At 40.2% G+C, this 25533-nt stretch overlaps 1 protein-coding gene across 3 annotated transcripts in view; it reads right to left on the bottom strand.

Moving 5' to 3' along the window:
* Nucleotides 1-25533, bottom strand: part of LOC149318819 (catenin alpha-3) — a 485131-nt gene that overhangs the window by 303586 nt on the left and 156012 nt on the right. For all 3 annotated transcript variants that reach the window (XM_089510521.1, XM_089510524.1, XM_089510522.1), the window contains one exon: nucleotides 19629-19785. In XM_089510521.1, the coding sequence (XP_089366647.1) occupies nucleotides 19629-19785 (157 nt within the window). The remainder of the gene's footprint in view (nucleotides 1-19628; nucleotides 19786-25533) is intronic.

Below are 25533 nucleotides of genomic sequence, written 5' to 3'. Positions count from 1 at the left end.
ATAAAATATAATGACATAGCAAAATGGTGTCCCTTATAGAAATTGGAAAATCAAGGTTTGATATTTGAAATTTATACTTTTTTTTAACATTTTCAGACCGTGGGTGCTTGAATCTGTGTATAAGGAAGGCTGACTGTATATTTTGTTCCCAGTTTCTTCAGCTATTTCTAATCAGATTTCACAAGCAATGTTAACATTGAAGACATGGGGAAAGGACAGGAGGGAATCAGGATGCTCCTGTCCTTATCTTGTGATTGTGTGAAGATTATCACATGACGTCCTGCAACCTTATCCCACCAATAAACTGCAATGGTCGTGTCACTTTTTATTCATGGGAGTTTCCCATGAATATAAAATGATGGGACCACTGCACTTCATTGATGGGATAAAGCCAGGATAAGAGTGATGTCATGGAATGCTATGTGATAATCTTCGTGCAATCGCACAATAAGGATGGGAGCATCCTAATTCCTTCCAGTTCTTTTTTCCCATCTGATAATCTCCATTGTGTTTCTGGAATCTGTGCATGTTTAATACAAAATTATTAAGATTATCTCAAAATTAATTTATTATTTCAACAGGCAGAATATACCAGAAATACCAGAATACTATGCTTCTGTAGCTTGAAATCAAAGGCCTGTTCAGGCATTCAGTATCTGGGAAATAAGAGAGAGGCATACATGATGGCAGACCACCTCCAAGTAAGAAGTGTTAAGATCTGTGGAAAGAACCACTTCTCCCTATTACAGCTTGCCTTCATTTTCTTTTCCCTGATATTTTCCAGAACAGACAATATATATTAAGCAGCACTGTAGCACTTTTTTAAAATAGTGTGAAGGAAATTTTCCCATTTTCTTCAAACTCTTATTGCTGTCTGATTTATCTTTTGTATGCAGCCATTCAGCTGATTCTTTATTTATTGAAGTATTTGAACTAAGACAAATACTTATTCTTAAGGATGGGAGAGTCTGCATTTTTAAATAAGCTGAGCTAAAATACACATCCCAGACTAATATGCAAATTGTGTAGCAGGTATTCTTCAAATTGCTCACTTCTCTGAATTTTCTGAAGCTATTGCAACTGAAACCATATATATATAGTCAACCTAATATATGTATTGTTGTGTGTGTGTGTATTAAATGTGTAATGTCCTGGGAGGGAGGTTGAAATTGCAGACTGATGCCGCACATATTTAATACCAGTAAAACCGACATGGACTAGAAAGAGACTCATGTGCCCATCTCTACTTCTTTGTGACAGTGCCAATGTTTCAAATTCTATATGGTGTCCACATGTTTTAGGCACATATTAGGACCCATACAATTATGAACAGGTGACAACTTTCTTTAAGATGTTTAGGAGGCACATACATCTGGCATTCTCACTTGGTTATTCTCCAGTAGTCCAGTATCTCACACAATCCTACTCTCTCCAACTTCCATATTTAGCTATGGGACTTTTAACCTATGCTTCTGCATATCCATGGTTAACATTTTGCACCAGGCCCGAAATGTCCTTGTGCAGTTTATATGGCTAGAACTTCCAAGAGATGTGTTGAGTCTTAGCATTCAGTCCTAATTTCTTGAAGCAAGCAGCTTGGGGTTTAAGCTAGCAAGCGCTTCTTGTGTCATTTCCACAACAGGCACTGTTCAAGTTCCTTCCTCTAAGACCTCCCTCCTGTGACAGCTGCTGTTTTCTTCCTGCTTCTTCCTGCCATCATTCTGGGCAAAGGCACTTTGTTAGAGTCATTGCAAGTAGAGATGCCTTTCCAAACAGTTCTCCCAAAATTAGGAAATTTAATTAGGACTCTATTCTGTGACTCTTAACTTTCTAAATGTCCTTTCTTTCTTTCTTTTAAAAAACAAGCTAGCATAATAAATTATAAGTAAAGGAAGCACATTCGGGCCTAAATACCCTAAAGACACCAGATTCTGTCTGATCTAGGAAGCCATGCAGGATGGAAGACTGCCAACAAATACCAGGTGCTGTAAGCTATGCTTCAGAGGAAGAAACTGGCAACATCAGCTCTCAATATTTTTTTGCCTAAGAAAACCCTATGAAATTCATGGAGTCGCCATACATTTGCAGGTGACTTGAAGAAATACACACACACACACACACACACACACACACACAGAGAGAGAGAGAGAGAGAGAGAGAGAGAGAGAGAGCACAAGTAAGGTAAACACTTTAATATGAAAGGACACGACTGTTTTCTGTACATTTTCAACTTACAACAAATGAGAATGTCTAGGTGAAGTATATTATTCTATTCATGTTGCATTCATGTATGCTTCTTTTTAGGTGTTCTTTATCAGTAAAGAATGCCTACAAGGTGAAAGTGGCAGGCTCTGAACTGTACCACTTATTTGAAGTTTATGTAGAAGGGCTTACAAACACAGATAAATTCAGTGGTGCAACAGGAGCAGCTGGTTGTGGTTTTCATGTCAGTGGACCAAAAATCCATTCTGGGCTTTAGGGGCAAAACAGACCATCCCCTTGTGTTTCGACATTCCATGCTCTGAAGCCACATGGAAGCCGGCTTCATGCCTCCCAGCAGTGTTGCCAACAAGCCTTGAAGATATATTCCCAGAATGTTTTACCAAAATCCCAGAAATTCCCCAATATTTACCGGAGTATTTAGTCAAAATCCCCAGAAAGAAATTAATTAAATTCTCCAAATTCCATGGAATTCCCTAGAAATTGGCAACACTGCCTCCCAGTTGCCCACATGTGGGTTGACATCTGGGCACTTTGGTAGACCAGAGTTTAGATGCCACACACCACAGGAGTGCTGGGGTGGGAAAAGCCAGCTTTTTGCCAGTGCAAAAAGGTGGATGGGGGCTGCAGCATGTGATTGCTATGGCCCCAATTTGGCTTTCTCAGGAGTGGTTTGAAGTGGACCCTTCAGGGAGGTCTGTTTCACCCCTTACTCAGAAATATAAAGGAGCTATCCAAGATGCTGAAATCATTTTGAGGATGGACTTTATCAGCATAGGTAGCTTCTTTAAAATTCAAACCATAATCCAGAGAAGATTTACTGGTCAGATAATCTGAGAGCCACCAGATAACACTGCATTCCACTATTAAACATCTGTTGTGATTGTTTCGAGGGTTCAATGCAACTATTTCAAACATAGGAGTGCACAGATCAGTGGGGGGTGCCCCCCCTCATCATTCTAGCTCTGACACAGAATTTCACTAAGGGAAGTTGCCATGTGTCAGCACAGCAGTTTACTAGATGGCCACTAGGCTCTAAATGGGTTTCTGGAATTTAGATGGGCCTAGGAGATTTTGCATCTATCAAAAGGCTGGGCTGAAATGTGTACGAATGTACACATTTCCAGCCCTGATGCAAAGGCAGGATGACTCCCTACCAGATGTATGACTCTGCTGTGTGTAGGGTGTGTGTGTGTGACAGAGAGTGATTTGGGACTGCTCAGAAATGATGCATTACTTTTGCAATCTGTTCTCAATATTGGAGTATTGTGACAGAAATTTACAAATGGCTTGTTTTGCCACATTGCCACAAAATATAGACTGAGGAGGGTGACTCCTCGGTGTGTAGATAGGTAAAATGAATTTTGAAAAATGCCTTAAAGGGCTGGGATACTTGCATGCCGAGATTTTGCAAGAAGGACAGAATTTGTCCAGGAAAACAAGATTCACTTTTCTGAACTTTTTAAAGAAGACCCACAGAAGGAGTCTGGCAGGGAAACCAAAGGTTGTCTCTTATCCATGGCAGATTAGCTCAAGAGGAGGCACTTGCACAGATATTATCAGTGAGCAACCAAAGGCACTTTTATGGTTATTCACTGCCCCCTCCTTGGGATTGTGGGGCCCTGGAATGGGGAACAGGAACCTCTTTTTTAAGACTGATCACATCCTTCCCTCTTGAGTCCCAGAGCTTTGGAAGAGGGGATCTGCCACCTGAAAGGATGTCCTAGTATGGGATGGTTAGCAGGGTGATAAGAATGACTAAAGGCTCATGAGTAGGGCCAGAGATAGTTTACAGTGTGAAGAGATTTGTTGGATTCTGGCCTCATGTAAATGTATATTATTGTAAAGCTCTGTGCATATTTATTATTTATTATAGAGTTAAAGAGTTATTATAGAGTTAAAATAAAACAACCTTAGTTACATAACTGTCATATCTTGCCTCTTGTTTCCATGTGGGCATGCAATGTCTATATTTGACCAGGTTAAAAGATGGAAATTGCAACTATCTCCGTTATGTCACTGTGATGAAAAGGCTCATATTGTTAGCTGTACAGATGAAGACATAAATATGATATGGAAGTGTAGGCTATCTTGTTGCCTGAGGTGGAATGGCTAATGGCATCTGAGACCCAAATGTTCAGTAATCAAAACAAGCCAAATTATGCAAATGCTTAACCTGCAAATGTGGAGACACAACTGTATTGCTTTCTTTATCTCTCACCTTTTAGTTGTAATGCATTTGTATTTTATTAGTGTTGTTTCATACTGTATTTTGTTCCTGTTATGTTACAGGCTGTTTTAGAGTGTGATAGAAATTGAACAAGTAAATACGTTCAAAAAGTGACACTTATCCAGATACCAAAGATAGCATACAAATAATACTAATAAAGATTAAGCCATGTGCTAAGTCATGTCTGAAAATTAACCTACAAAATAGAATCAGCCTGTGAAGGCCCTAGTGGATACACATTACGTAAAGTAAATTAAACCTAATTTTAATAATAAGTTAAACCAGAGTGCAAAAGCAGCATTAGAGAGTGAGAAAAACGATTCACCTAGTTTAATTTCCTGACTTTTTAGAGAAAGGGATGTTTATTGAGGAAATTGCAGGGCAACAATGAAGCACTTGATTCTCTTTTCATTCCTAAGTATCATAATTAGCAAAAGGACCCATTTGGTATTCTGAAGTCCTGACCTGTAGCAGTTTTCTTCTAAATTATCAGTTCTTTTATTACCTACTACTTGCCACTGAAGACTTTCAATGATGTCACATTAATTTCCACTATGAATCCCCCTGAGTGGTAGATTTTATGGAGCCAGTCCTTTTGCACAAAGGAAACATTGGGGGTTTACACATACACTGGGTATGTAATCCTTCAGTCATTTTATTCTTGAATGAAACAATGAATAATTTTAACAAGTGTCTTCCCACTGAGAAAGTTTTTGAAAACCATGCAAATTTCAAAGACTTTGCCATTCAGGACTTATTCTGCACAAAATGCATAAGTGGTGGGTGGTTTTCACACTGAAAGCAGCATTTTCTGCACAGCAGAAGTGCTGTTTTCTACAAAGAAAATGGTGCAGTTGAAGATTTATTTTGAGTCTTCACTTCAGCATTTTCTATATAGGAAACAGCATAGAATAACATTTCTGGGCAGAAAATGTTTTTATGCTGACAGTGCTATGTTGTTGCACAAAAATATGTGAATTTTGGAAAGAATAAACTGGAACTGTGAAGATTCTTGTCAGTCCAGCATTCTCCACATCAGAATTTTCCAACACTTGAGAAATTCATTTTTGAATATTATTTCTAGCTCTAATTTATATTACTTTTATCATTGCTGCTATTTATAAACATTGCATGGAGGAACCAAACAGATACCCAAACAGACATTTCTAGACTTCAGAACTGCATCAGCTCACAAAATCAATAGCCTACACCTCTAAGTTATCAAAAATCTCATTCTTGCTAGGCAGCAGCAACAGGAGGAGAAAACCTCCTCTCTTCTTCACTAGCAACACTCAAACTACAACATTCTTTTTTGTTAGTTCCTATCTTGGTTGAAAGGGATGTATCACAAATTCAAGCAGCTGATGGTCACCAGCCATCAAATGCCCTAAAAGAAATAATACAAACAGGCCTCACAAACTGTAAAATGAAGGAAGGTCATTTTGAGAATATTGAAAGTATAGTTGCAAGAATATGTTTCTAAGTAACTGGAACAAACACAGAGAGAATTTTTAAAGGAACAGGAAGGTGGCATTTTAATTAATTACTTTTGGTGGGCAAGATGAAATTCAGGAGCTGCCCACATACTAAAGCTGCCTAAACTACCGGAGAAAGGGGTATGTAAAAATAAAAATTGGACCCGATGGGGCTTATTTATTTGTTCTTAAAACAAAACTAAAACCTGATTGAATGTTCCTGTTTTGTATTGCTACCTGGAGCCTTTTTCAAGGGGAAACTGAATATAGCTGCTGGTTATATCCAATTTTTATAAGGAGATTCTGGACAAGAAGAGTCTTGAGCAGTCTTAAGGAAAACAGAAAAGTAGCACTCAGTTGGAACAGTAAAAGGTCTCTGGTGATGCAATTATTCATAATTTCAGCATATACCAGACTATCCAATTTGTAAATGAAAGTCAACCCCAAAATAGGATGCTTCATTAACTGGAATAGTTGTGTGCTTGTTTTTAGATATTTTGCTATCAAGTTATGTAAATGCAGAGTAGTAGCATGAAGTAGCATTCAGCATCACTAGATCGGAGGTCACATTGATGTTTATTTATCTTGCTTCTGGGGTCAGATGGGTCCTAATCTCCAGAGGAAAGTATTCCCTGAGCAGTGAGAACTGGCAAAGGAAGAAAGATACTTCTTGACTCTCAATTGCCCTGTATAAGGTGCCTTCAGTATCAAAAGCATCATTGAATTTCCACAGATAAAAAGCATGCACTGCCCTCCTTAAAGGAATGATGCAGCCTAACTAACAAGCATGGTACAATCCCCAAAGGCATGCCCTTTCAAATAAATAGTCTTATTCTCCCAGCTGAGGCAACAGGGATCTAGGTGCCCCCATTTAAAGGATACACATCATAAAAGCCAAGATGACTAAGGGGTGAAACAGATTGCCCCTTTGTGCCACCGTTCAGGTGGCCTCAGAGCGTGGCTTCACGCAGTCCAGTTGCCCACGTGTGGAGGAGCTTCTGACTATTCCGGTGGTGCAGCATTTAGATGCCACATGCTTCAAGAACGCCATAAATCTGTGGTGGGGTGAGAAAAGCTGGCTTTTTGCCAGCGCAAAAAGGAACAGCAATTTCCACTTCTTTTTGTGCTGGCAAAAAGGCGGGTTGGGGCCATAGTGTGTGATTGCTGCGGTCCCAATTCGGCTTTCTCAGGGTTGGCTTCAAGCCATCCCTTTGGTGCAATCTGTTTCACCCCTAAATTGGGGCTTTTGTAGTTCAGCTACACATCATGAGAAGGGAGCATTCACTCCAGAATATCTAAATATCTGCTACAGAATCCTGGGATTTGTAGTTTTGTGAAGCACCAGCACTCTTTGGCAGAGAAGGATAAAGACTTTGTGAAACTAAAAATTCCAGCATTTCATTGGATGGAGCTACACCACTTAAAGTAATGTCAAACTGCATCATTTCTACAGTATAGATGCACACACACACACACACCCTGAATGAACTGATTCTACCATTCTACCTTCCCCCAGGGAGAGATGGGTGATCCCTAGGGAAGAGTGACCCATATTTGTTTTCAATTACAATTTACTCAGATTTGTAAGATTCTTCATGTTCATAATTGAAGAACTTAAGATTTTTTTAAAAAACGAAAGTGGATGAAACTGGAACTGGCAGGTATGTCCATCCAGGCCATGGTTTTGAGCACTCCTATGATTTTAATTACCCTTATGATTTTAATTACTATGGTAATGATGAATTAGGATAGCCAACACTTTTTTCTGAGCAAGTCATCATCTTTAACATTTGAATGGCATGCAGTTACAACAGGTTCCCCTCCACCTAGAAATAGTTGTACTTACTGAATTTGACCAGTACAAAAGGGGATATAATTTCAGATTGCTTTTGGAAAATTAATGAAAATTCACATGTTTATATTCAGGTTGGAAGACATTTGAGATTTTAAAAACCAAAAAACAAGAGACATTGGAATATTTTTTTTCATCCCTACCAATAGCTATTAAAGAAATGGGAAGTTATTACTACTCAGACAGCAATGTGTTGGTATAGTGGTTTTGAGTATTGGACTGTGACTTTGGAAAGTAGGGTTCAGATCCCTGTTCTGTGATGAAAACCCACTGGGTGACTTTGGGCAAGTCACACTTTCTGAGCCTTAGAGGAAGGCAAAGGTAAACCCCCTTTGATAAAATTATGCCAAGAAAACCCCATGACAGGGTTGCCATAACTCAGAAACCATTTGAAGGCACATAATAACAACAACAACTAAATCTCTGTCACTTGAAGGTACACCTCTCACCAAGCCCTATGCCCATGAATGCATGAAATCAATTCATTTTTAAAGAAAAAGGTCTCCTGTTTCATTCCTGTTATCTATGGCCCCATACAGATAGGCCAAAATAAAGCTGCTTCGGGCCACTTTGGAGGTATGCTGTTTAAATGATGCATGCGTCCTAAGAGGTCCAGAACCTGCATCAAAGCTGCACTCCAGTCCTTAGGACTGGATCGTGGCTTTGGCATGGCTTCCAGACTCTTAGGATGCATGCATCATTTAAATAGCATACCTCCAAAGGGGCCCAAAGCAACTTTATTTTGGCCTGTCTGTATGGGGCCTATATCACTGAATATATGGTCCGACTGGTGTGATGGAAACCTTCTACATTTGTCCAGATAGGGCTGTAAACAGAGTTTTGGGACAGTTGCATTTTTGGTTTAATCAACACTTGGTGGGGAAGGACCTTTCGTACAGCGACTCTTACAATCCCTCAGGCAATTCCTTTCACGGAGATTCTGGGTGTTCCAATCCAAGACAGTGATGTTTCCATGTTCTGAGTCTGATCCAGCATAGTTAGTATTTACAAGTGAAATTTGCAACTAGGCAGACACGCTCTGCTTCCATTCTACTTCTTCCTGTACCAGTCACTATTTTGTAGTTTTCTATTCCACAGCTACTGATAATACTCAGTCTATATTAGAGTGGTTTATTGGTATGGTAGTACCCTTGATGTTTTTAAAAAATATTTATTTGTATTTTAAGTGGAGTTTCTGACTGATACCTCCTCCCACTTGTTTCTCTCCAGCCCCATTGATGCTCACCATTTAATTTCATCCTTATAGGGGATGAACATCTCATATTCATCCTAAGGGTAAAAGCAAGTGACAACCAACTATTTTGCTGTCACTAGGTGATAAAACGTATTGATCAAATCAAAACAGATTGAGGCTTAACTCAGACAAGATGGAAGTGTTCCTGGTCAGTTAAAAGGCAGATCAGAGAAAGGGGTTTTAGTCTGTGCTGGATGGAGTTAACACCCACTAAAATCTCAGGGTCATAGCTTGGGCATACTCTTGGACTTAGCCCTGAGCCTGGATGAGCAGGTTACAGCAATGATCAGGAGTGCATTTGTAATATTAAAGTTAGTGCACCAGCTGTGCCTATCCCTGGGAAACATCAGGTCTGGCAACAGTGGCATGTACCTGGGACAAACTCTCCAAGTAAAGCAAATCAGCAGGGCAGAAATACTGTGGCCAAGGCTGGCTACAAGGAACACACAACTCCCTTGTAGAACCAGTTTAAATGGCTACCAGTTTGTTTCTAGCAATAGCAATAGTAAGTACATTTCTATACTGCTTATCAGTGCACTAAGTGGTTTACAATATGTAAGCTAATTGCCCCCAAGAAGCTGGGTACTCATTTTAGCGACCTCCAAAGGATACTAAGCTGATTCCACCCTGAAGCCCTGACTGCTACTGAACTCACAACTTTATACTTTGTGACTGAGTGGCTTCAGTACAGACATTTAACTACAGCGCCACCAGGGCTCTAGGCACAGTTCAGCATACTAGTTATGATATCTAGAGATGTATGTATGGAAGGATTTCAACTCTCTATATGAGTTTTAAGATCCTCAAGGAAAGGTTTTCTCTCAACCTCACCACCTTCACAGATATGATCGGTGAAGACATGGAAGCCAACCCTCTCAGTGGTTGTGCCCAGGCACTCTCTCTCCACAAGAGACTAAGCTAGCCTACTTGGAATTGTATAGCTGTACCGCCTGTGTATTAAGTTGCCTAAGTATCTTTAGTTGCCAACATACCTTAAAGCTGATGTGGATAATTTACGGTTGAATTTAATCACAATTATCACAGGGTGGTTTCTAGTACAGGTATAATGAAAAATTAACAAATAAGTAACTGCAGGGTACTGCAATGAACTGACAGTAATTTTTGTAGAATTACTGTACCTTCTGCAAGGTCATACAGTTCTTTCTAAAGAAGCAAAGACAGATTCAGATTCATAATACACAAGAAATGAGGGAGAGTGTTGGCATTCCTGCTTCAAATGCAGAACAAAGACCTTGCAGAAAACCACTCAATGCAATCGATACAGTGTATTTATATGGAATATATCTTTTGCAAACACTATTTTATAGTACATTTTCCATGACTAATATGTATATCTCTTTGAGATTTTTTTTAAAAAATGTGTATTTTGTACAGTATATTTGTTCATATCAGGATGCACTTCAAAATATACCACAGCATAAAAGTACAGATTATGAACACACATACACACATTTCCTGGCTGGAAAATTCATTTAAATGTCTATTTATTCCCCACAATCAACCAGTTATCACTGAATATTATACATTTGTAGATGAAACTTTGAAGCCAGAGTGTATAGATCCCCCTTCCCTTCTTGCTAGTAAATAATATTAAAGGAATAGTAAGACAAATGTGGCTTCATGACTTGTTTATCTCCACAAATGTAATGCCCATGTGATATACAATGGACGACTTTGAAAGCTAATAGGGGCTGAGAAGGTGGCTAAAGAGGATGAAGTGGCAATTACTTCCTTTCCCCAGCTTAGCCGGTGCCCAACACAGCAGATAGCAATGTTAGTAATCTGAAATGCCATGCACACAACATTGGTAGCATGGTGTAGAATTCAGTGCCTTTTCCAGAATCCTAAGCACCCTAGCTTTTATTTAAAGCCTTCAAGCTTGCAGAAAGGTGTCTAGAATATATATAAGGATGATCATCTTCAGAAAGATCTGGCACGGAAGGCCTACATTCTATACAAGTACAGTTCTTTCAGTTCCTCTCAAGTTTGTCCTCCCTAAAGCCCATCACTTAGCTGTACCTTTCCTTCATGTCATCATTTTCTTATTTATATGACACATTTCACTCTGCTCTTAAGTAAAAAATAGTCCAAGGGTGTCTCACCGTTCAGTACAAAAAGAAGACAGTCCCTAACCTCAGCTATGCAATCTAAAACTGCAACACAAAATATCTGATGTGGTGAACTGTCAAGTTGTTTTCCCTCCAATGTGGCAGTGAATGGTACCACATCTGTGTCCCTTGGCTACAGTTGGTTTTGTTTTGTTTTTTCCTTCCTGGAAACTTGCCAGGGACTGACAACTATTCGGTCATGAACTAGCATCTGTTAGTGGAAGTGTTAGTGCTACTTATCCGCTTTGAGTAGTTCTAACAAAACACAACAGAGAAAAAGAATGTGGATATAGAGGAGGGGGAACAAAGCAAAAAAGGACCAGCAAGAAAAGGCATAGTTCAACCTGCTTAGTGGAATGGCTACCACAGTTGAAGCCTAAGGCTACCGATCTCTCTGCATAGGCAATGGAAACACCCGACTACGTTTTGTTTTGTTTCTGTCCTCTCCCTCTGTTTCAGTCTGATAGAATAGATTTTGCTAAGTGACAATTGAGAAAGCGCCAAGGGCAAGTAGTCCCTCATTAAACATGACAGAATGGCCCTATTTCATCGCCTCCCTTTGCTACAGTATGTTTTGAATCCTGCAAAGCCAAATACATGTTTTGCACTTCCTAATTTTGAACAGAAATTCCCCAAGCTGTGGAAAGGATAAATGCTACAAGTAAAGCAAATCAAGTGGAAATCAGATCTACGGAGATTAGGGATATAAAAATATTTAATTTTAAGTTTTGTTGAGTTTCTCCAAATCCCACCTGCATTTTCTTCTCAGTGTTGTTTTATAGTCTGTTGTAAGATTGGGTGTGTGTGCGTGAAGGGGGCTCTACATTGAAATACGTGCAAATTTTAACTAATTTCCCCTAATTTGTGCATTTTTTTACACAATTGACTTGATTTGCACAATGTTTCACATTGACTAAACGCAGCCTTCTGCACATATTTTTTTTCCAATTGCACACATTTTTGGTTGTTTGCACTGAGAATTTATCCAATGTGCTGAGCGAACTACACATGTAAGTCATGTAAACACCTGAGATGAGGTGAACATTTTTCTCAGAAAACATTTCAGGAAGTGCACAAATAATCTTTTTTTGTCAAGATTTCACAAATTTCTTTCTTCCCCAATGACTTTTTCCCCATGCCTGAGAGAGCTTGAGAGAGAGCTTGTGTGTGTGTGTGTGTGTGTGTGTGTGTGTGTGTGAAAGAGAGAGAGAGAGAGTTTGAGAGACAGAGAGAATGGCTACCAGTTTTAACTGTCTATATGAATTAAAACTGGTAGTTGATTAACAGTTAATATTAGTTTCCACTAATACTAATGTAATTTTTTTTTATCCGAGATCAAACTAGATTTTCTGAGCATGTACTTATGAGTCATAAGCACTGACATAATAGATGTTAAAGATTTTGACTTGACTATTAGCATGTTTTACAGCACATTTAACTGCAAAATAAAGGAGGCCATGAGGCAGAGGGGACAGAATGGTCTGAGAAGCAGAAAATCTGCAAGTGTGCAGCACAGGACTACTACAAGTGTTCATTTCACAGCACAAGATATTTGTGTCACTAAATCCCTGACTCAACAGCATTAATGTATTTCTCACATTCTAATATAGGACACAAGAACTGTGTAAACTGAAAAAAGGAGGAGTAAAACAAATCCAATTGCAGATAATTGTAACATGTGAGGAACATACACATATCAAAATTAAACTTACAGAAATTCGTTATGGTTCTATGATACCATTTCCTTCAGCAGTGAATAAATCACACCACCAGTACTAGGAATTGTAGAAAAATAATGGGAGTTACAATAGTAGCAGCAGTAGCCACCTAATTCTATACATGTCTGCTCTGAATCATAGCATTCCTTAGCTGGAAATGAGTCCAAGCATCATCTGTTCCCACCAGATACCAGTAGAGGACCCATTAAAATGAAAGAGAGTCTGTTCCACTGTTAAACAGCTCTTACTATCAGAAAGCTCTTCTTAATGTTCAATCAAAACCTCTTTTCTTTTGAATCCACTTGATTGGCTTCTACTCTGGAGTAACCAAAACAAAACAATAAACCCAAATCTATGTTCCACATGAAAGCTCTTCAGATATTTGATGATGGCTGTCATATCACCTCTTCATTTCCAATGTAAATCTTCACATATTTCATTCACACAAACCAGAGTAAGTTTTCTGAATAGGAAATATTTTCTGTGCTGAAAATAATATTTACTTTCTAGACCGCCCTCCTCTGACTATGTTCCACCTTATCAATATCTTTCCAAAACTGTGGTGCTCACAACTAGGCACAGTATTCCAGGTGAGGTGTGACCAAATCAGAATATTCTAGCACTATTATTCCCTTAGATGTGGATGTACTGTATTGCAGTGCTGACAGAATGGCATTGGCTTTGATGCTACAATATATAGCGCGTCCACTTTATACGTGGCTTTCAGCATACACTGAAAGCTGTGCTGGGAGAAGGCTTGGCGCACCCTGGAAGGGATAATGGAACAACCCCCATTCTTTTGAATGGGGCTCGCGCATGCGTGGAATTCCCCTTACATGGGGGGATCTGGAACAGATCCCCTGCCTAAGGGAAGAGCCCACTTCCCTTAACATTTATTGCTGTTAAAATTAACATTACTTTGGTCCACTTCTCCAATCTGTTGAGGTTGTCTTGAATCCTGCTTCTGTCTTCAGTGATATTAGCTATCCCTCCAGTTTGTGTCATCCCATATAATCCGCCCCGCACCCTCAGATCATTGGGGCAGCAACTCCTAAGAGTTCCGGAGGCCAGGTTAGCTTCTACTTCCAGGAGGGCCTTTACGATCTCGGCCCCCAGCCTCTGGAACTCGCTGCCCATGGAGCTCCGCGCAGCCACCTCCCTACCCCAATTTAAGAAGGGGTTGAAAACCTATCTATTCAAGCAAGCCTACCCCTGAATACTTCCCCCCAGAATATGTACTCATCTCCCCCCTTCCCTCTGCCAGCATTAGACCGGCACGAGGTTGTAAGGTTTTTAATATGTTTAGGTTTTATTGTGATATGGTTTTTTTTTTGTATATTGTATTGTTTGGATGCATATTGTATTGTTAACTTTGTTGTACACCGCCTTGATTTGAAGAAGGGCGGTATAAAAATAAAACTTTTATTATTATTATTATTTATCCTTTTTGTTCTTTCATCCAAGGTTATATCTACACTGTAGAAATAATGTAGTTTGACACTACTTTAAATGTTGTAGCTCCATCTCATGGATTCCTGGGACAGATAGCTTTACAAAGTCTTTAGCTTTCTCTGCCAAAGCATGCTGGTGCCTAACAAAACTACAAATCCCAGGTTTCTGTAGGATGGCCATGGCAGTTAAAGTGGGGTCAAACTGCATTGTTTGGACAGTATAGATGTACCCCAAGTCATTTACAAAGGAATTGAGCAACACATGGCCTGGAACAAAACCTAATATCCTGCTTATCTTTCCAGGATGCAGAGGTGGACACTCTTCAGATTCAGTCTATCCACTACCTACAAATCCACTGGACTGCAGCACTGACAAGTCCACATAGTACCAATTTGTCTGCAACAATATCACGAAAGTCTTAGTGAAAGCAAGATATGCTACATTCACAGCATTGTCATGATCTAGAAAGCTTGTAACTGTACTGGGGCAGGAGGGAGAAATAAGATTAATTTAGCAAAGCTTGTATATGAGAAACCCATGTTGGCTTTAACAACCATAACTTTCTTCCCTAAGGAAAACTGTGTAAGGATCCCATTCAAAACCTTTCCTGGTGTTAACTAAGCTAGTAGCTGCCCTGGATCTGCTTCTTATCCAGTTAAAGATTGAGACATTTGTCTCCCTCCTGTCTTCAGAGACTTCATCTGTTCTCCAACAATTATAAGATCATAGGCCCAGCCTCCTGAGATTACATCTGCAGGTCCCTTTAGAGTGTTTGAATGAAATTCACTTGATCCAGGATAGCTGAAATGGAATAATAATACTATAATTGTGCAGTGTGAGGCGGCCACGGGTTGAACATTTGGGTAAAGACTGAGGAAAAAAAATAGATATTGAGATGTTCTGTGTGCCCCCCCCCCTTTCCCTCCCTCTCTCTTAAGTTCAAGGGGGCTTCTTCCCAGTTAAGAAGGTGTTGAACTGCAGACATGTTTAAGAATAACCTGTGAGATTTATTTCTGATTAAATATGAATGAGATCATGAAGCATATCATGTCCATAGGGTCAAATCTATTGTTAGTTCTACGTGAATGAAAATTAAATCAATGACTTAAGATAGTTGTAGTTAACAACTATTTATTTCAATGGGCCTGCTCTAGATACTACTAACTAAATTTAGCCCTTTATACAAAGTCTCTGGTGACCTGTAGAAGGCTTTCACCCACAACAAACCTGTGAGGCAAGGCAGCATAGTTGCCATTTTTTTGCAACAGGAAAACTAAGGCAGAGAGAGAGGTGTGTTAATCCTAATGGCTATGTTCTAAGCATGACTAAAGCCTAAATCCAATGGTCAGTCCTACAACAGCAGACTCACTGAATCAACTGCAATGGTAAGTGAGAATTTCTATAAATCCTGTTGGTTCAATAGATTTATTCTAACTGGGACTAAAAATTGGATTTACAGCTAAATTTAGATTTATCCCAGTGCCTTGATTGCACTGCATTGCTTTCTCATCAAATCCTGTAAACAACACATTGGACTCTATTTACTATGTGGGCTGCAATACAAGATCCTCCAAAAGGCCATATCAAGCCTGCCTAAGGCTTGCCACTGGCAATCCCATGTCTTTAGCATGGGGTCATTCATTTGTGTACAGCAATTCCACGGGACAAAGAAGGTAGTGTGCACAGTGGGACCCTGGAAATTAAACCTGGAATAAATTTTCTCTCTGCTGTGCTTACTCTTCTGCAAAAGAGAGAGAGAGAGAGAGAGTAATGCAGAAGACACTTCAAACACATTGGCGGGTTACAAACCTCCAAAAAATACGTATGGAATACGTATTAGGGTTAGGAAGGGGCGGTGCTTCCGCACCCCCCTAACCCTAGTACGTATTCCATACGTACAACATGGCGGCACCCCTTCCACATGGGGGCTGCCATGTTTACGTATCGGACACTGTGCATCTGCACGTGTCACGGCATCTATGACGTCGCGAGTCCGCCCCTGGCGCCTCGCGACGTCATAGAGGCGCCGCTTAAAGAAGCTCCATTTTGGAGCTTCTTTTTTGGTCCGTGCGGGAGCCGCGCGGTGTGGCTGCTGCGGCTCCCGCACGGAGCAAACGGCGGTGGCGGCAGACCGCCTCAAAGTGGCGGTTTATAACCCGCCATTATCTTTTAACAGAAAGACAGTGTGATCAAAATTAAGTTTTCAGGCAGAAAAGCAATCAAATTGGCCCATGAGATCTATATTATAGGTTGTTGTTGTTGTTATCCATTCTCAAGTCAATCTCAACCCATGGTGACCCTGTAGATGAGACATCTCCAAGATTCCCTGTCCTCCACTGCTTTACTCAGTTCTTCCAAATTCATACCTGTGACCTCTTTTATAGAGTCCACCCATCAAGCATGTGGCCTTCCTCTCTTTCAGCTTCCCTCCACCTTTCCTACCATAATTGTTTTCTCCAATGAGTTGTTGTTTTTCATGATGCGGTCAAAGTACAACAGCCTTAGTCTAGTCATCTTGGCATCCAGAGAGATTTCTGGTTTGATGTATTATAGGTTAATAGTAACAAATACAATCACTTAGGTGTAGCTAAATGATCAAAGAAAGAAACTGAGGTGTACACCCCAGAGTAAAGAGAAGAAAAATCATATCCTGAATCTATACCAGACACACACACAAAAAAACAACAATCATTCTAACTACTACACAGCCACTCCCACACCACAACCGATATTGAGAATTACTGATGAGATTTTAGAGGCCTATGATTAATATTTTGCATACCAAGAAATATAAACATATGTCAAAAGATAAGGCAAAGAGTTAAACCTCAAGATTAAGGTATGATCAAGAAGTAAAAGAATAGATACAATTCTCATAATCATTACTCATTGATTATATTGACCTGGACACTGGGAAATGTAGCACTCCTGGGCAAGTCTCTCCCCCCAAATAGAATTCAGTGAGATTTTTTGGGGGGATCTACCAATCTGTTCATAAATGGATGTCCTATTAACTAACCTTCCAACACAAGGATATGAAACTCTAAACATGAGTTTGATCCAATACCTTTTTGTGACTGACAAACCCCCCAAGCTCAAAACCCCCACAAGCAGGATCTACTTACATGGGCATTTCCTTGTGTAGCTCCTCATTCATTGCTATCAAACATTTTATGCACAGGGTAGGCAAATGCAGCAGCCCAAGGCTTAGGGCTGTTGTGCTTAATTTGTAATTGGCATGGAAGACATTGGTCAACCATCCATTAATTTCCACAGTGGCTAGCGTATCTTTTTGATTTCTTGTCTCTGTTATGGATGTAAATAGCTTTGTCTCAATGAGAAATAACTGCTGTCCTGAAAACGATTCGCAGGGTTTTCACAGATGCTTGTGAAAGTTGCTGCACATCTCTTGCAAAACCTTATGGCTGAACAGTCCATTCACAACAGGTTTTTAGCTGCATAGAATTATAATTACTTTTCTCCCTTAAAATCCAGGTGTGAGTTGGGTCCTCTAATTAGTGTTTTTAATCTCAGAAGAAGTTCAAGTTTAGCTGCTCCAAGCCTGCCTGTAAACATGATTAATGCTCACTGAAAAGCATCCCACTGGTGGGTTACTTGCTCCAAGGCTTACCATGCTTTGGGGTTGTTCCCACTTAAGATTTGAAACGATTTAAAATACAACGTTTTTAATAAAATCGATTCAAAATAACACTGTTCTTATCCCGCTATCCGAATCGCTTTGTTCATCGTTCCCATCTGGTTATTTAAATCAAAGTTTTTACCTGCAAGCGTTCCTACTTGGCATGAAATCGGTGTTTAAATAAAGCGATTCTTCTCCTCCATACCTTATTTGGAGCTGTCAATCAATAGTACGTCAGAATGACGTAACGTTAATCCGGAATATTTGGAAGCGATTTATCTTTTGGCATCGTTTCCATTTCATTGACTGTTTGTGAATTTAGCGAATTTAGGAAAGCGAATTTAGGAAACCCAAGCTCTTTCCAGAGGAACTATGGGATAGGTTTTGCATGACAGCATCCCCTCTTCATGTCTCCCAAAAGACAGCCAGGGAGAATCCCTTCAGAGAGCACAGAGATCAATGGGAGAGGCTTCTGGCAAAGCGAAGCTCTTTCCAGAGGAACTATGGGATAGGTTTTGGAGGGCAGCATCCTGTCTCCCAAGACAGCCAGGGAGAATCCCTTCAGAGAGCACAGAGATCAATGGGGGAGGCTGCTGGAAAAGCGAATTTAGGAAACCCAAGCTCTTTCCAGAGGAACTATGGGATAGGTTTTGCATGACAGCATCCCCTCTTCATGTCTCCCAAAAGACAGCCAGGGAGAATCCCTTCAGAGAGCACAGAGATCAATGAAGGAGGCTGCTGGAAAAGCAGGGAGGGAGCACTCTTCCCAAAGATTCTCTTTCCAGGGTTGGAGGAGAAGGCAGATTCCGTTTGAGAAAGGGAGGGAGAAAGGCTCTATCCCCCCCCCCCATTGATCAGAGCCCTTCCTTGCCTGGGCGAGATCAGATGCCTCCTCGCGAGGAGCCTTCCCTTCCCTGTCTGGGCGAGATCAGAGGCAGGGAATGCCTCTTGGAGAGGAGCCTTCCCTTCCTGCCTCTCCTTCGTTAGAAATGGGCTCTCCCCACACAGAGGGGTGAGGGAAGCAAAAATGGCGACAGCCATGACAGATGGGGACAGAAAGGGCAACTCCCCCAAGGCCAGCCCCATCGCAGTCCGCTCCTCCCATCCATCTAACACGATTCAAAGGCTGTCGTTCCTATTTAAATACTCCGGTTCCTAACTCGAATCAATGGAAGAACGTAGGTCAGACCCTAGTGTTTTTTTAATACGCGTTAAATGAGGAAAGCTCGATTTAAATTTCTATCCCGCTCTACGATTCGATTTGTAGTGGGGACGATTGCGGGTTGCTCTAGAACCGTTCTAGGTTTAAATCGGATCCTAATAGGAACGCCACTCCTTGGATTCGATTCAGAACACGGGGTTTCACCTAGTGGGAACAACCCCTTTGCCACAGCAGAGAATGTAGTGGAAGGAGCAAAAAGCCTCCTCTGTCTTTTGCAAGCTCCTACATGGGCTGGCAGCAATTGCATTCCTCTGTCTTTGGATTCACTGTCCCTCACACTAATTTCACACCTGGCTAGATACTGGAGGCTGGATGATATAACACAGCTTCCTGAGGGATTGTGCCATCTCTCAAATAATCATTAAGAAAGGGAAAAGGCAAGGAGAAAGAGAGAGAGAATCTCAAAGGAAAAAGATGAAAGCGAAAGCAGCTCACCTGATACAGCAAGAAAGTCATCAATGCTTGTAATGTCATCCACGGCTTCAGTGAGCACACGTATGTGTTTCTCCCATGTGGCCTTATACATTTCCATGTTGCTTTTCACCACTTGGCTTTGGGGTCTGGCTGCAAGAGCTAAAGCAGCATTGATTACCTGCAGAGAAGCAGACGTATTATAATTAAAAATAAAGCAAATATCAGGTCAAAGAGGATTTTAACTAAACCGCTAGCTCTAGAATACAAAACTGGAATATCAATCTTCACGCAAAGCTGAAATACAACATTACACATGATAAAATGGGTGGAAAATAAGGAGTAGGTAAGCATCAAGAAGTTACCAACACCTCTGAGTCTTGATGGTTTATTTTTGCAAAAGTTTATGTGACTATTACACCAGTTTTTCTGATCCATGACAGTTTGAGCAAAATAAAATCATTCTCAAAGTTGTTCTTAGATTCCTTCTTCTTTGCCAATTTTTTCCAGTTTTTTTATTCTTAAACAGAGTAAAAATATTTGTGAAACATATTTCACATGCTAACCTTCCTGGAGATTTTAAATTCCTCAAGATTTAAAGGAAGTAAGACAGGCCACAGTGGGAAGATGCCAGGGTCTTAAATTAAGTGCTCTGGAAGATGGAACCAAGCACTAAACCCTCTTATCACTATGGTAGCCTGCCAGAGGAGAGAGATAGGAGATTATTGCATTAGCTTCATTGCCAGGATAGACCCAGAATGTCACTTTCTTAAGGCGGGTCTTATTGCATTCACCCATTGCCGGGCAGTATGCAGCCCATATGCAACCAGGGTTTCTCTCACAGCTTTTCAAGAATAGGATTTTTCTGTTCTTGAAAAGATGAGGAACAAGACCAGAGAATCCCAGGTTGCATATGGAATGCATACTTCCAAGTGATGGGGGAATGTTATAAGATCTGCCTTAAGAAAGTTACATCCCGGGTCTATCCTGGTAATGAAGCTAATGTGATAATCTCCATAATCTTCCTATTCCATTTATCCCCTTTACAGTGCTACCACTATGGATGACCAAAGGATGGTTTTGTAGGTACCAGTTCTTTAGGTGCCAGTGGAATCAGAAGGGCAATAGAAATTCATCTGGCCCTATAAAGTTATTGAGGTATATAGTCTGCACTGGCCAAAAAAGCAGCTTCTAACCACTTTGAAGCCTGGCTGTTTAGACAATGCATGAGGCAAAGTGAAATGAAGCCACACTCCAGGGCTAAAAATAAGAGCAAAAAGAAGCTGGGATATTCTGACACAGGTCATAGAATGTGCATCATCAAACCAGCATATAAAAAAACTGACTCCAGTACAGGACTGCAGCAAAGGAAAAATACAATCACCAATAATGCAATGGATGTCATTACAATATACAAAAACCAGACAGTCCAACAGGGGGGCATGGGGTGAAGGGGAAATGTATGGGGGGGCACTTTGCCAAAGTATCATTGGACACACAGATGCACCGACACACTGTACAGATGGTGAATTTCATGTGTGACTGTGTGCATCTGGGGGGAAAAAAGGTTGTAATTGTTGGTTGCAGGCAGTGTGGTTGTGTGATGGCGCACATGCATAGGAAGGAGGTGGCAAAAAAAAAAAAAAAACTGTACAGCAAGGCTTGATGCTGCATGATGTGGACAGCCTGTGGATGTTTGGCCTACCTTGGGAGCCTTACAAAGCACTTTCAGTAAACTCAGGATCCTGCTGCTTTTTCCTGACCCTCTGCTTCAGACCAGATTCTGACATGGCTCAATATGAAGAATTTGTTGCTCAGACAGATATGATAAAACTCACTAGATTTACCACCTGCTGAAGATTCTTTTTGCTTCTTATTTCACCTCTAGGTTTCCAATTTTTAAATTAGCATCAACCTCACCCCCAACCCTGTGTTGGAGGATCTTGCAACCTTAAATAAATCTCTAAAAATAATTTTGTCGGCACAGCTTCTCAACACTCAAACCTCTTTAGATTAGACAATTTGCACTTAAAAGGTGTTCTTATGTGTACATTATGGCACCTGTTAAATTTATTTGTGGAATGTTGTTACCACCTCAAGCCCTGGGGTTGTATTTCATGTGACACAGTTTGTCTGATGAAGAAGTGACTCTCATCTTAATGTAAATAGTGTGTTTCCTTCAGTACTGTTTTCTACAGTGCCTATCCTCTTCTTGTCTAACCTACACAATGTGAGTGGCCCCTATTCCATCCTTCCTGATTTCCCTTCAAATACCATCTGCTACTGCTGGCTTTACTTCTGAGGCCAATACATATTGTCACAGGGTGAATCTGTAAACAAAATGTAAGAAATTCAATAAATAAGGCCTGGAAATACCTGTGAAACAAGCATTCCTTGTAGTCATACTATAGGAAAACAGTATGTAGGGACTGTGCTCAAAATTCCATAATGTTCTATTTTTCAGTACACAAATGACAAGAAAATATAACATATATTGTAAGTGTCACACAGACATTACATGGCATGACCCAAACTAAAGTGCAAAAGTTAAAGCTCACATACACATACATTTTGCAACACTTACGGTGGAGCTACACTGCAGAAATAATGCAGTTTGACACCATTTTAACTGCAGTGGCTCCATCCTACAGAATCCTGGGATTTGTAGTGTTGTGAGACACCAACACTCTTTGGAGGAGAAGGCTAAAGACCTTGTAAAATTACAGATTCCAGGATTCCATAGGATGGAGCTACAACACTTAAAGTGCTGTCAAACTGTATTACTTTTACAGTGTAGATTCAACTCTAAATTAACATTCTATTTCTAACATTCTGTCTTGGAATTTTATACAGCATTCTATTCTTGGTGAGGTAGAAAGACTCCCTGAATTTTGGTGAAGGCTACGTTGTTCCCAGGCTTAGAAAATATCATGATATGAGAACTCAAAAGGAAGACATTTTGTGTTCAAAAAACATACACTATTCACAGGTTGTTGTTTTTTTTTTGTGTTAACAGTTCATTAAAACAGAGAAATTCAAATCCTTTAACAACACTATTAGTTATTAAAGGTATAACTTTTATCTTTAATAATGCTTTTTCATAATAATAGTGACAATGATGAACAGAACAAATCATTTTAAAAAAACTGGGCAGAAATTAAAGATGGCTAAACTCTGAATCACCTGGTATTTATGATTTTCATTAGTAAGCAAATGTACAGCAAGAAAGAAATTTCTGATTTAGCTAAAATATATTCAAGGGCACTGTCATGGTAGGAAATCTGAAGTAATCAAACATTCTTTCTCCTCTCCCAAACAAAACTAGATATAATTTCAATGGCTGAAAAATTAATAAGTCACATCATTGAGGCTCCTAGTATAAGAAAGATGCAATATACAGTATTTGACTATTTTCCTTTCATTTTTTTCATACAATCAATGCCCCTACTGAATGAAACAAATATTGTTTTTATAAAATTAAAATGAGGGCCTCTATACCTCCTTTCAAAGGAACAAAGAATTATTTTCTCTAGATAATGCCCCCTCCTCCTACTCCTCTACCACCTTCTCTTTTTTTGAACAATCTGTTTAAATAAAAGTTCATGCATGCCAAATTTCTCTCCTTCAGCCAGGCTGCATTGACATACAGGTACATTTGTTGTTGTTGTTGTTGTTGTTGTTGTGTGCTTTCAAGCCATTTCTGACTTATGGCAACCCTAAGGTGACCTTATTATGGGGTTTTCTTGGCATGTTTCTTCAGAGGGGGTTTGCCATTGCCATCTTCTGAGACTGAGAGAGTGTAATGTGCCCAAGGTCACCCAGTGAGTCTACATGGCCAACCCAGGATTTGATCCTTGGTCTCCAGAGTCCTAGTGCAATGCTAATCAGTCTCTTTTCTTGGTACATAGCCAATCTCTTTTCTCTAGGAAAGCCACAATGTTCTTGTCAGCCTCATTCTCTCTCAGGTATCTCTCTCATGAGATCACAATGCTCCATCTTTAGGCAGGTAGCACCATCAAGATGAAGTAACAAAGGTCTCTCTACTACAGGAAGGCAACATCAGCACCAAATCACAATGGGCAGCCTCTTTCCTTTAGGCAGTATTCATCTGCAGTATTCTTCCTCTGCAGAGCCAGTGGGCATAGGTGAGTACTGAACTGGGATTCTGGGAGACCAGGGTTCAGATCCTGTCTTGGTCATGGAAACCTATTGGATGACCTTGGGAAAGACAATATGGTAGCAGACCATTGTAGAGATCCCCTTACATCATTGCATGCACAGCCATTGCCAAAAGACTGGAGGCTTCTGTATAGCACTGTATTGGACACAAAAAGCATAAACAGAAACAGCCAATTAATACAAGGTCCTCAGACCCCACTACTGTGAGCAAGGTAGTCTGGAAATCCATATTTTGGACTAGGAGAATCTTGATTTTTGAGGTCTCTCTGCTTGCAAAGTGTTTCAGCTCTCCAGAAGAGTAGGAACCTCTCAAGGTGAGAGAACTAGTGGATTTCCTGACCCTGGATATGTGTCCTTGGCTATCTCAGTGTCCCTAATGCTATGGCTGGACCTAGTAGAATGGTTGACAACAGTGAGGGGGGCTTTAATAATGGCCTGTGCCACAAGCCAGGTGAAGATTCACTTCTGATATTTCTATGTTGGGACATTCAGAACAAATAAACAAGTGTAAGGTGTAAGGGCTTTATCACACGGGGGTTTCTGCAGCTCTGATCTGACGTGACTGCAGGTCCAACGATGCGAATTCACACGATAACATGATATATTATCATACGTGATGCGTTCTATGGGGGGTTGTTCCGTGGCGCTTCTGCAGTGAATCCAAAGTGACTGCTCATTTTGGTGAATTCAGTAACAAGCAAATTCACAGAAGTTGCTTCCAAGCTCACTTTGATTTCATTCCAAATTGGTCTGGTGTGGAATGCAACTTTGCTTCCATCCTGTACACCCCCCAAACCTCCAAGGTCCCACATTTCCCATGATGCTGCACTGCAATTTTGCCCCATTTGCTTTTGGTGCTCAGAAGGGTAGATTTAGATGTAGGGAATGAAACAGAAGGCTGGAGGGAGAGACGGAAGCAAAGGAGGGGACCACCAGAGGCTGGGGCGGAGGCTCCAACTCCCAGAATTCCATAGCCTCAAGCCAAAGATCCCAAAACAAACTCCAACTCCCATAATTCCATTTCCTTGAGCCAAGGACCCCACAACAAACTCCATCTCGCAGAATTCCATAGCCTCAAGCCAAAGACTCCACAACAAACTTCAACACCCAGAATTCCATAGCCTCTAGCTAAGGACCCCACAACAAACTCCAACTCCCATAATAATAATAATAATAATTTATTATTATTAAAATAATATTAATTAATTAATTTTAAAAATAACAACAATAATAAAAATAATTATGTTATTAGTTTGCTGAGGCACCAGAGCTCTCTGGCAGAGAAGCCCCAATGTCTCACAACACTACAGTTCCCAGAATTCCATAGCAGTGAACCAGGATAGTTAAAGTGGAATCAAACCGGATTATTTCCCCATGCAGATGCAACCTCCTTCAGATCCAAAGGATTTACTTCCAAGTAGACCTGCAGCTTCTACACTGATTATTTTGCAGTGAAAGAAATTTATTATTATTATTATTATTATTATTATTATGGAAATATTATTATTATTATTATTAAAATTTTATTTCACCGCAAAATAATAATAATAATAATAATAATAATAATAATAATAATAATAATAATTTTGCCGGTGATACATTTGGATGAAGCAGAGGGCATTTAGAGATAGGTGACACATTTGGAACAAGCAGAGGGCACGTAGGGTTAGATGACATTCCCTGTTATTCACGTGAGGCTAGCATTCACGTGAAACTGGAAAGGGATGGAGGAAATGAAACGAAGGGTAGA

The sequence above is a fragment of the Sceloporus occidentalis genome, unplaced genomic scaffold, assembly GCF_023333645.1.
Source record: "Sceloporus occidentalis isolate IW3139 unplaced genomic scaffold, rSceOcc1.0.p SCAF_2, whole genome shotgun sequence".
In the NCBI taxonomy this organism is placed as follows: domain Eukaryota; kingdom Metazoa; phylum Chordata; class Lepidosauria; order Squamata; family Phrynosomatidae; genus Sceloporus; species Sceloporus occidentalis.
The sequence above is the reverse complement of the archived record's forward strand: the minus strand, read 5'-3'. Positions and strand labels throughout refer to the sequence as shown.